The 12,684-nt window shown below is 35.8% G+C and overlaps 1 protein-coding gene across 1 annotated transcript in view; it reads left to right on the top strand.

Moving 5' to 3' along the window:
- The first annotated feature begins 4,256 nt into the window (after positions 1-4,256).
- The window catches only part of LOC114246128 (gamma-soluble NSF attachment protein), a 32,910-nt gene continuing 24,482 nt past the window's right edge, over positions 4,257-12,684 (top strand). Inside the window, exons 1-2 of the mRNA XM_028178540.2 lie at positions 4,257-4,470; positions 11,638-11,705. Coding sequence (XP_028034341.1) covers positions 4,418-4,470; positions 11,638-11,705 — 121 coding nt within the window. The 5' untranslated portion in view covers positions 4,257-4,417. The remainder of the gene's footprint in view (positions 4,471-11,637; positions 11,706-12,684) is intronic.

Raw genomic sequence — 12,684 nt, 5'->3', positions numbered from 1 at the left:
GAGTGGAAATATTTTTGGTAATAATGTAAACGAAAAAACAAAAAAAAATATTAAAAGAAATAAATAGCAATTTTGCACTGACCGCGTTATCAAGTTTTTTTTTTAGATAAATCGCCGATGTCGTGGGAAAATAGTCGAAGCAGCAGATAAACAAACAAAGTTAGCCAATATTTGTCGTAATGTTCACTATAATCGCTATTACCATGACACCTCTTTATTATTGGCTAGGTGTAGTATTGACTAGGTGGGTGGCACGGTTTCACATGCGCCATCTAAACATGATTTGCAAATAGATCTTAATGATAATAATCTTCAATAATGTAGGTTTTTTTTTTGTTCCTTACATGAGTGGACGAGCTCACAGCCCACCTGGTGTTAAGTGGTTACTGGAGCCCATAGACATCCACAACGTAAATGCGCCACCCACCTTGAGATATAAGTTTTAAGGTCTCAAGTAAGTTACAACGGCTGCCCCACCCTTCAAACCGAAACGCATTACTGCTTCACGGCAGAAATAGGCAGGGTGGTGGTACCCACTAGCGCGGACTCACAAGAGGTCCTACCACCAGTAATTACGCAAATTATAATTTTGCGGGTTTGATTTTTATTACACGATGTTATTCCTTCACCGTGGAAATTAATCGCAAACATTTGTTGAGTACGTATTTCATTAGAAAAATTGGTACCCGCCTGAGATTCGAACACCCGGTGCATCGCTCGATACGAATGCACGAGACGTCTTATCCGTTAGGCCACGACGACTTATGTTAGGCCACGACGACATAGGTATAACAGCTATTCATTAGAAAAAGTTTATAGAGTAAAAATGGAATATAATGTAACTCAATATTTTAAAATAGTTAGTGTATTACTTATATCAAACTAGTTTTAAATCATTTCGATTGTGTTTACAGAGTAACGCATAATTAAATCTAAATGTAATACTAATTTAAGATTCAATTAAAATCTCTAGTCGATATCTCGTTGCACATTTACCAACATGAAGTCGGTTTAATTTTTTATTAAATTTCGGGTAACTTGAGATCTAGTTCTAACCCATTTTGCCGTGTCATGTATTTGCTTTGGGCTAATTATAAGTGACACAGCCCAGAATGCCACCAGGAAAATACTTACACAAAAAATATTTCAGCTTTAGAAATATTTAAAATATTATATTACGCAATTTTTTTACGAATACATTATTATCGGTGTCTAAACCTCAAATAACCGGGCAGCATTCTAGAACGATAAACATTGTTAAGAATCTATGAAAAATGTCAAGTCAATGTGAAGTAGTTCATTATTACGAAAACAGTATGAAGAACAATAATCAAAGTTCTAGACCTTTGTCTTAGTGATTCGAATTATTTCACGTTATATTAACAGAGAGACAATGAAATATTGATATACACAACTTTATGCTCTACTATAATACAATAAGGTTTACAATTCACCCTAAGACTAATGCTTAAAAAAGAGAATTAGAATTTTGATACAACTTCGCTCACAAGAGGTTTGATCACCAGAGTTGTGTTGTTCATTAAGAGAACCAGTATCCTCGATGCGGACAAAAGTCCTCGACTAGCAACGAACTTAGTACGTTGCCAATAAAACGTTATAATGAATTTTCAAGAGTATTAAGATGTTTTTTGCGGACCTCTCTCTCTGTTTTGAGCCATGCTTTCATTCGGAAATAAGTTCTACTAACCCAACTTTTTGAATCATGTGTATTTTTAAATTAATCTCATTTTCATACGCAGTACTGCGTGATGTAACTTGGAATATAAGATCAGGATTTTTAATATTATCAGTAACGAAACTAAGTGTTTGTATAAAAACGAATGTATTTTTAAAATAATTTAAAAATATAATCAAGTCATTGGTTGGCAGGAAAGAACCGTTACGATGTAGCACCTTGGACTCTTTTCAAATCGCCCCTCTAAATTCAACCCCCGCTCGCGCCAATTTACAAGCACGCGGCGGGGGATCGTTGCGCGCGCATTCCCACGAAGTGTTACATGCGTACCACTTTTAATAATAAGATTTCTACCATCTTCGCCATACGTACACCTGCTTGGTAACCCCTAACGTAAAAGTAACTGTAATGTTTGTGGGGTTTTTGATAGTAATAACGATTGAGCTGTATTTGTTTGGTTGTTAAATTGATGAGTATTATTTTTATGTATTTTACTTCTTTGGTGTGTCATTTGTTTGGATATTACTTGTTTTATTGTTGTTGATACGTAGAAAAACGCACCTGAAATTGTTATGTGGCTATTGGAGTCCATAGAGATTGCAACGTGAATATCAGCTTCCACCAGAAATGGAATGTTGACCGACAAGCTTTTATCCTGTTATTTAAATAGCATGTAATCCTGTTCGCACCTTTATATAAATGTTTGTATGATTGCTATCAAAAATTTTGCTATTTATTTAATTCAGGAACTCAAAAATAATCAACATTCTAAGTCGGCTAAATTTATTTTGGAAAATACAGTGCATCTTGTTAAAGCTTGAGCACTTAAAAGAGAATGGATCTTTATTTTATTTTAAGCTATTGCATAGATTTTATCGCTGGCCTTGAGGGCGGCTTGAGAGCGAAATCATGAAATTCCGTAACGAAAAAAACCTTCCACCCCTTACTACGCCTACTATGTTGCTCGCGTTCAACACATTCACACGTTGCGCTTGTGTAGTGTTTAAAGTAAGAAGTCTAAACACCGATTTATGGGGTAACACAACGATAGCGCGATTCAGCTTTTCGTCAAGCGCCATCTATCGGCGAAAAACGGAATTGTAAAATAGAAAATTATATCACATTACAATGCGTTGGGCGTGCCATTTTCTATCGCTTAGTCGAAGAATTTTATTACTACTCCTACTACTCATTCAGTGATTAGAGTGGCATTAAAAATAAACTAGCTAAATCGTTGATTCTGGGCGAATGAGAGTTAGAACTAGCATCCAAAGACGTATCGCTATCCCATGTAGCGCCCTCTAGTGAGTGCGCGATCAAAATGGAATACTCACAATGTAGCAGATTCATTGTTTCATTCAAGTTAGCCCACTGAGTTTCTCGCCGGATCTTATTTAATTGTTGTTTTATTATTAAATTATTATTGTCGATTTATAATTGCATAATTTGATAAAAAATGCTACGCAATAGCTTTACCGCGGCAGTCTCCAAGTGCCACACGTCATTTCATTTCATTTCATTTCATTTTATTTTTAACGGCTTGGTCTTGGGGACCATTACCGTCAGGTGAACCGTATGCTTGTCTGCCTACAAGGGCAATTAATAAAAAAGGAAATGAAACATAAATTATAATTTTGCTTACTTCACTTACATACTAGATTTATTTCAATTATTTATTATAATAAATATTATATGTATTTTTTTTTGTGGTGTTCAAGGATCTACCCCATAGCTTAGTCAACTGAGCGTCAATTGCCATGGTAACTTATGAAGGTGACCAGCAAATATCAGGAGCACAGCAAATAATACGTCCATAATAACTTGTATTGTCCCATAATAAAAAATAAAAAAATATTTTTAAAATGGAAACAATACCATCTAAACGAAATAAACAAAAAAATGTTTTTTGCTTTCCAGCAAACACGACAGCCATCATTCATGGATAGCAGTAAATAGTAATACCGGGGGCATAGCTAAACAATGTCTACTGGGTACATACTAGCCTAAATCTAATATTCTCAATGTAAAATATTAGTGTACTCTAAATCGTAGATTATACACATAAACTCTAAATTTTAACGTTAAAGCGATAGCCCATGGAGTTAATAAGTACCTACAAAGCCTAAGGGTATGGAATACCCTTATGGAAGGGTATGGTATACAAAGCCTGAGCTAAAATCTGCTAAAATACCTATGTGTTTTAATTTGTGTTATATTATTGTATGTTTTGTTAAGTGTTATATTAAGGTGGCCCATATTCCATGGGTTGAATTCTTGGTCGAAGTCACTCTATCCATTTAACATGCTTGATATTTATACTTATTCTTATACTGTTTAAACATATTTACGATTTTCATAAAATTGCTCGGAGTTGTTTAGTGTGAAACGTTTATTTGTTGCTATTCTTTTTAATAATTTTAGAGCGATACATGAATTAATTATTCAAAAGACTTTTATTAAAAATATATTTCATTAAAAATACTACCATTTGGTAGAAAGGTGAGTATTCTGTGCAACACTCAAATGTCAAAGCCAATATTCTGACGTTTGTGACGTTTACTGTCATGCGGCAGTCACACGTACGAGAGAGATGTTTGCTTGTGTTGTCTCCGTGTATTCCTATCGATTTTTCATGATTTATTAGTGTTTAGTTGAATCTCGTTACTGCCGGAATCAGTCGTGTGTCTTGCGCCCCTCAGGTTGTGATTCTTCACGGTTACGATGTCGACGAAAATTGAAGAAGCTTTAGAACACATCAAAACAGCTCAGAAATAGTGAGTAGATAAAAAATGTCAACAGTGTTTATAGTCATACAGCCTCGCTTTGTAGAGCATATATAACTTTTAGTTTTTAAATTATTTTACTCTATTTCACTATTAATTGAAAGTTTATGCTATTATTTTGGCCTATTATTTAGATAAATTATTAGACACTTTTTTGTTTTGTTCTTTTTAGTTTTTTTTTGTTACATAATTTTCTTTTGCGAATTTTTCAGATTTTTTACTTTGCCTTTATTAGTTTGTTTGTTTTAATAATAAATACGCTTATGCGCTCTGTGCTAGTTATAAGTTATTATTAGATATTTTGATTGATACCCTTTTTTATTTTATATTTAATAAAATACATATATTTTTGTTTGCGAATTTTATTTTTATTGTTATTTTCATATTATGTTTTACAATTAATATTTTTATATATTTACATTATTATTTTACAATTACATTGACATTTAAATAATAGATTATGATTAAAACAACAGAACTGCTTATTACAAAAAAAAAACGCAATGATTTGAATCATTAAAAAACTTGCGCTTCAACAAAATGTACACTTTTTTTGTAACCGAATACAGACGAATTCATGACTCACTTTACTTTAAATGGATATACACTTGCTCATGGTAATTGAACGGGCATTGTTAGCTGTTTTCTAATGCGGTTCACACTAATTAACATAATGTTAAATACTAACCGCAATATACATTTATAGAAAAAATACAATAAAAATGAATCTATCGCCAAATTTACGTAAAAAAGGACTGGCTCTTTGTTTTGACAAACAGAAACTCATCTGCTACCCTCCAGTGACAGAGACAGGAGTGATACTATTTAACGTAACCTTCTTAGCTGCTGACTGCCAACCCTCAAACCTTGAACAGTAAGCCCATTGGATTCAAGGACCAAATCATCAGCAACATCAAATAACGAGGCTCTTTCCTCTTTTGATGAAGAATCATACGGGATGCTGTTGTAACACGAGGATGACGAAACCTGTACATCTTCATATTCGCGTACACTGATTAGGCTATCACGTTCTGGATTTCGTCTCCCGTCAAGGCCAGGCCGGAGAAGTCTAGTTCCAAATACTACCTGCTAATTTACGCGATTAAAATAAAACTACGAAGGATTTAAACCCGCTGAGTTTCTCGCCGGATCTTCTCAGTGGGTCGCGTTTTCGATCCGGTGGTAGATTCAGCCAAGCACTGGTATTGGTAGAAGAAAAAGGATGACAATCTAGAAAGACTACGCAACACAGACAAAGTGGAAGGAAAGAAGACAAGGGAGCGTAGTCCCATGCGCTGGTCCGAGCATATTAAGACGATATTGGACTCCACCGTCAATATCGCTATCCACTGTGCAGAGGACAGGAAAGAAAGGAGGAACATTTGAAGTCAGCGTGGCCTAAAGGATAAAACGTTCGGTGCATTCATGTCGAGCGTTGCAAGGGTGTTCGAATCCCGCAGCGGGTACCAATTTTTCTAATGAAATACCTACTTGACAAATGTTCGAATTGATTTCCACAGTGAACAAATGACATCGTGTAATAAAAATCATACCCGCAAAACTAAATTTGCGTAATTACTAGTGATAGGACATCTTGTGATTTCGCACGGGTTGGAACCACCGGTGCTGCCTATTTCTGCCGTGAACCAGTAATGCATTTCGGTTTGAAGGTTAAAAAAAAAAGAACGACATCCAACAGGAAGGAGTAAAACGTGGTAAAGAAAATTAGCTAATAGCCCTCTTAATGTATTTAAATTTGATTACTAACAGCCAACACGTCGATAGTTACTGTCTGCTGTGTGAAGTCGTCGTCGTCTAAAGGATAAGACGTCCGATGCATTCGTATCTTGCCATGCATCAGTGTTCGAATCTCGCCGGCTGGTACCTATATACCTACCTTACCTTATAATTTACCTATCGCTGCCGTGAAGCAGTAATGCATTTCGGTTTGAAGGGTGGGGCAGCCGTTGTAACTATACAGATTCCTTAGAACTCATATCTCAAGGTGGGTGGCGGCATTTACGTTGTAGATGTCTATGGGCTGTGAGCTCGTCCACCCATCTATGTAATAAAAAAATATAAAAGTCATAGTCCCAACAAAAATACTTCTTAACGAAAGGCTTTTGCTACTTAACAAAGTCTCCCGTGCGCTCGCTTATACGCTCGGTAAATTTAGGCATAACTCCTTGAAGTAACTAGCAATAGGTAGAAAAAAAATTATTTAGTACCTAGTAACAAAATTTCCGTTCACTGCCCATCGATGACACTGCTGTGTACAAAGCTGACGTTCCTGCTGTGTTTACTGCACTGTGTCGTGTTTCACTTGACGGGCGCTTCGGCAAGCTCGAGATAAACAACAAAATAAACAGTATTAGCATTGTTAATGTCATGGATGCGTTTGAAGTGGCTTCTCTATTTTACATGGCATCTGCATTTTGCTTCAAAGACATGCATGAGAGGCGAATTAAAATTCGAATCCTGTCATGAGATAAGTTTTTATTTATTCCCTATCTATTCACTGGTAGCCTAAGGGACTATTCCAGCTACGTCCAGACGTGTAGGTGAGCTCAAGGGGCTCAAACCGGGTGTGTTGCTAACACTGACCCTAGCAAGAGCAGTACTTCGTAGAATGTATCACCGTATCGGAATCGTGACCCACTGAGAAGATCTCAGTGGGCTGTGTCTATGGGCTAATTCGCTTTACGAAAATGATGACTTGAGGGGCCTAAATGCACCATAAGATGAACTCTGGCAAACTATAATGTGGGTACTGAAATTTTGATTCCGCCATCCTGACTAGTTTTGTCGAAAATAGCGTTTCTTGTTTAAATTTATACTTGTGTAGGGCTTATCTCTAAAAGTAAGGTTGTGTTCGCTGCTCTCACTAATTAGGCCCCGAACGGAACTTCACCGATGCACCTATAAAAAATAATTGTGGATTAAGGATTTATAATTTATTAGGATCCAAAAATTTTACATTTTATGCTTTAATGTCGCAGTTTCGTGGTCTGCGATTGTTTGTATTAAATTCGCGAAAACTTTCACAAATTGGTTTCAATATCAATAAAACCCATACGAAGCCGGCACGCCAGTAACAGAGATCAAGTAAACAAAGCCGACACATGTCAAAGGAAGCCGAGTTGAACACGTCGAGCCAAAGCTCATGGAAGAGTGCATACGTTAAAAGTTAGATTGAAAAATTCAATTACCACTGCTGTCTGTTGGCTGTCTATAAACCTAAACCGAAGGAAGGCCCTGGTATAATAGTTACCCAAGTAAAATGTTGCAATTCGCCTCGACTCGATACAACGCCGTTTCCATTATCCGTGTTTTCCGTTGATCTAGCTGATAATCTGGGCGGCTTATGCTGCAAGTTAAGCATGTTTAAAAATCCAAGTTCAAAACGAAATGCCGTCACACTTTACTATGCGCACAATATAAATATTGTTTTAGTTTCCCACAAATTTTATTAAAAACTAGCTGACCCGGCAGACTTCGTAGTGCCTCAATGGACAAATAAAAGACCTAAACTTTTGTATAAAATAAACTTAAAACAAACAAAAGGAATCCGTCCGACGTGGGACACATCAAAGGAAAAACAAAATTGTTATTTTTATTTAATTCCGAACATTTTCATACCTTTATCTACCTTTTAAACCTTCTCTGGACTTCCATAAATAATTCAAGACCAAAATTAGCCAAATCGGTCCAGCCGTTCACGAGTTTTAGCCAGATTAACGAACAGCAATTCATTTTTATATATATAGATAACTTCAAACAAAAAAAGAATTGGTGACGCTAAGATATATCCGTAAATAGTATAGAATAACAAAACTTCATAGTCTGCCTAATTCAATGATATTGTGTGATCACTTCTCATCTTTCTTGAAACTATTTAGTCTGTCTTATGTCACGAACAAGTTACTGTTGGTCGTTTAAATGCATTACGTTTAGTCTAAACAGAAAGTATTCTCCTATTTCCGTTCTTGACCTCAACAAATATTGTATGCTATATAATCTATCTATTACTAATAAACTTATTTTTAAAAAGTGTGTACCTTCTAAAATTACTAGTAGCCGATTAGTTTCTCTTTTTTCAGACATTTAAAACACATTTTATTAGTGCATAAGTAAACATACAACCAAATCCAAAAATCTTATATTATTTTAGGGAAAAAAAACTTCCACCTTATATTTGTGAAAATTCAGGTCGATGTCTTTTTGTAGGTGTTTTCGACTTAAGTCCCTTTCGTGCTATATCGTTATAATATATTCGTCGTATATAAAAAATCGCCACAACTTATAACGGGTAAATAACAGATGTGTACTTTTAAATTTCATTGAGTCAACGATATTTTAGTGGAGAAGCAGACGCCATGATCTTTGTTTTCTTTTCCTTCATCCTTGCATGTAGAGCCTTATCGTTATTTGATTACAGTTTTATGGCTAGCCGCCTGCCTGACACCAACCCCGTTTGATTTGATTGAAAAGTTAGAAGAGGAATTAGTAGAGGGACCAACTTAGAAAAGCAGTTCCATTTTGAAGCTATCTAGCTATTAATAGATAGTAAGAATTCGCTCGCCGTATATAATTTTCTCCGGATTATAAAACACTTATAGATAGATTTAAAAAAATTAATACCGTGTAATATCGATATAACACTATTTCATATATTACAAGCCGTACTCGCCCGCTTCGCTGGGCAATTAAAATTAACATTATTAAGTATTTATTGTCATTATTATTAGGTAGTCTTACTCTTATATATATATTAGCCTATCCATTAAGTACATGTATTTTCTACATGGATACCAAGTTTCAAGTCAATCGGATGCACGGTTCAGTAGTTATAACGGAACATCCGTAAAAACCACTGTAGATTTTTATATTAGTATATATTATGTTGCCCAAACATGAGCGCACGGAAAGTAGTGAAAATTGAATCAGAATTATTTTTTACATTGAAAATATATACTGTACTTAACGTACTCCGCAGTTTCGCTCGCGTTATATTTATAATTTGGATCGATAGATTTCTGTTGCATTTTCCCGGAATGATCAGCTTCTTATGTGATGCATACACTGCTAGTCAATTTGTAGATCCGTTCATATGTAAAATCACGTGTCAGCGAACACTGTCGTATTTACTATACGAGTAGTACTCGTAGATATAGCCGGCGTTGTCTGGGTAGCGTTTTTGGCAGGTCACGATGTCAAAAACGATGTGTTGATTAAAACAAAAAAAAAAGACTAAAAACTATCCTTGTTGGAAATTTCAACCAAAACCAACTCTATTCCCGCCATAGAGTAACAAATACACATTTTTACATTTTTTTTCTTTTATTTCTTTATTAGAGCCAAATAATAAAACGGGTAAGTTGAAATTTGAAAAAATGTAATAATCTCTCTGACATGTTGGGCCGAAGTAACATTATTTACGTGACCTGAAAGACCTTCATTAAAGGAGATTAACTTGATCCTTTGACCGATCACGTGTCCTCTGACGGGCGGAGAGACCAGGTACCAGGCCCCTCTGATAGGCGGGGAGGCAATGAAGAGGCCAGGAGAGTCAAAACGATGCGGTGCCGGACTTTGTACCTAATTATTCGAGTTCAAAATTCAAATCATTTTAATGTTTTTCAATTTTGCATTCCAGGGAAACCGTTTTCGGATCGTTAATTTTTAATTGCTACTGTCACATAATATTTATCGTGTCTTTCAAAATCACACACAGAACTAACAACGCACGTCGCTTCACAATATACTATGTACTAATAAAAATTCAACGGCTTAAACAATATAACACTTATTGAATTGCTGATAAAAACATACTTATTTCGAACGTTATAATAAAAACCAAGAATTTTCTATTTATTATAATAATAAAAATCTCTTCACTAGAAGAATTTCCCAGAAATGATTACGTATTTAAGAAACCATTTATGAAATGAATTTGTCAGATGTCGATATATATGTATACATATGTATGTATAAATATTCTTTTAATTCATCGAAACCACCGAATTTTACATGAAATAATTCACATCAATTCTTTAATCATGAATTCGTTGAAATAAAAGAATGTTTGGAACGAGATCTTCCTCTGTCTCATATCAAAAAGCTTGCATTCTGGGACACGATTTTAGAATGACAAGTTGTACTTCGCTGATGGTAGGAGGTATTGTGAGGTCGCACCAGCAAGTACCACCGTCCTGCCTATTTCTGTATTGAAGGGTGGGGCAGTTATACAATACAGAAGTCGTCGTGGCCTAAGGGATAAGACGAATGTTCAATAAAAATGAAACCCGCAAAATTATAATTTGCGTAATTATTGGTGGTAGGACCTCTTGTGAGTCCGCGCGGGTAGGTACCACCGCCCTGCCTATTTCTGCCGTGAAGCAGTAATGCGTTTCGGTTTGAAGGGTGGGGCAGCCGTTGTAACTATACTTAACTTCTTCTATTAATTCTTCCGATTTTTACCTTGAGTACTGGCGTTAGGTCGCGTTGGTCTCTGAACCGTAAGCTAAACTGCCTTAAAGGTAGTGGAAAAGCCTTTAAAACTGAATTTATTGACAATAATAAAGATCATAATTCTTAAAGGCAAATCGATATTTCTGACCAAAGATGGTCCTCGTTTCGAAGGCTTTTTGACACAAAAATAGCCTTAGTTTTAATAATAAACTGACTGAGAGTGCTCCCTTAATATAATCTTAAGTAATATTCCCTTTGATGCGGCCGAATCAGCGTAAAGGATTATTCAAGATATTCGAAATAGTTATTTAAACCTAGACCTGTAATGTCAAGAAACTGCTGAAAACAAACCATTTCAAATTAAATTTCCTAATGGTATCATCGTTTCCTTTGACGGGAATAAAGGAGAAGAGTCGTATCTTTATAGTAAAAAAAATATCTTTTAGTGAATGGCACTTAATAGAAAAAGTAGCTATTTGATGATTATTATTTAATTATGTTTGATTAACTATTAAGTCGGCATCTGAGTAACTCGCAGCATTGTAACTATACGTACATACATACTAGGTGGAGACATGGTCTATCATGCAGACTACAAAAAAATACGTATTTTTCCGTAATTGAGATCCAACAACTATTTAAGTTTACTTTATTTGACAGCTAATTAAATGTATTTTCATTTCGCAGCCTGAAGACGTCTGTGCTCCGCTGGAAACCGGACTTCGATTCGGCTGCCGATGAATTCTGTCAAGCAGGTTTGTATTAAATGCGCAAGATATTTGACAGATACTTGAATTTCGCTTACGACATTTTTAAGATAAGCTTGCATATATACAAGTTCCGAACAACAACATCTGGACCGTCAGTCTACTGAGCAATTACACCCGCTCTATGGAGGATCTCCCCACCGTCGTTAAGCATTTCCTATAATGCAACGAAAGCTTATCGCGCAGAGTAGATGCCGTAATCCAATTATCCCGACAGACTGAATCGGGGAAATGCATCCAGCTCTGCAAATAACTTGTTCAAAGTAAATAAATTGAAGAACAGACTAAAAGGGGCTTTGGAGGGGGATCTCGCTAACTCGGCTAGTTCAACTCGACATCCCGCGGTAAATTTAATTAAACTTAGAACTGTCGGCCCGTTCTTGTGTTCAGCAATCAACTTATGATATTCCTATTTAAAGTGCGCATCCGTTCTCTTCAACGAGTCAAATTTCTTATCTCAAGTAACTTTAAAGGAGTCCTCGAACTTTGAAGATCGACGAGAAAAACTTACGTAATGTAATAAGATGATAGCAATACCAGCCCTGTTTTCTACTAGTTGTAGTTGCTTCTACTGTCAATATATCCTAATAAGCCGCTCATTTATTGATGTCGAACGATACCAAGCGTAATGCATACAGAAATCTGCAGAATGACGTCATCGACCCCGACTGTGAGAATGCTTATAGAGACTTATGACGCGGTTGTGACCACGCAGTATCGAGTGTTTCACTCACTCACAAACTCACGGATTAGTGCAGATGGGATTATGTACTACTTATATCTTGCCAATTTAAGTATAATTGCATTTCTCATGATTTTATTTCTCCCATTAGCTGTCTCGAATATTAGACGTTAGCTGTGTTGTGGATCCGCATTTAAGTCGAAAAAAAATCCGAGGCGATTAAGTATTTTTGCCAAAACTTTTGTATCCAATGTTGATAATGCCTCGAGTATTTAGTAGTAATCT

The sequence above is a fragment of the Bombyx mandarina genome, chromosome 01, assembly GCF_030267445.1.
Source record: "Bombyx mandarina strain Sakado chromosome 01, ASM3026744v2".
In the NCBI taxonomy this organism is placed as follows: Eukaryota; Metazoa; Arthropoda; class Insecta; order Lepidoptera; family Bombycidae; genus Bombyx; species Bombyx mandarina.
Note: the sequence above shows the minus strand (reverse complement) of the source record. Positions and strands in the feature narration are given on the sequence as shown.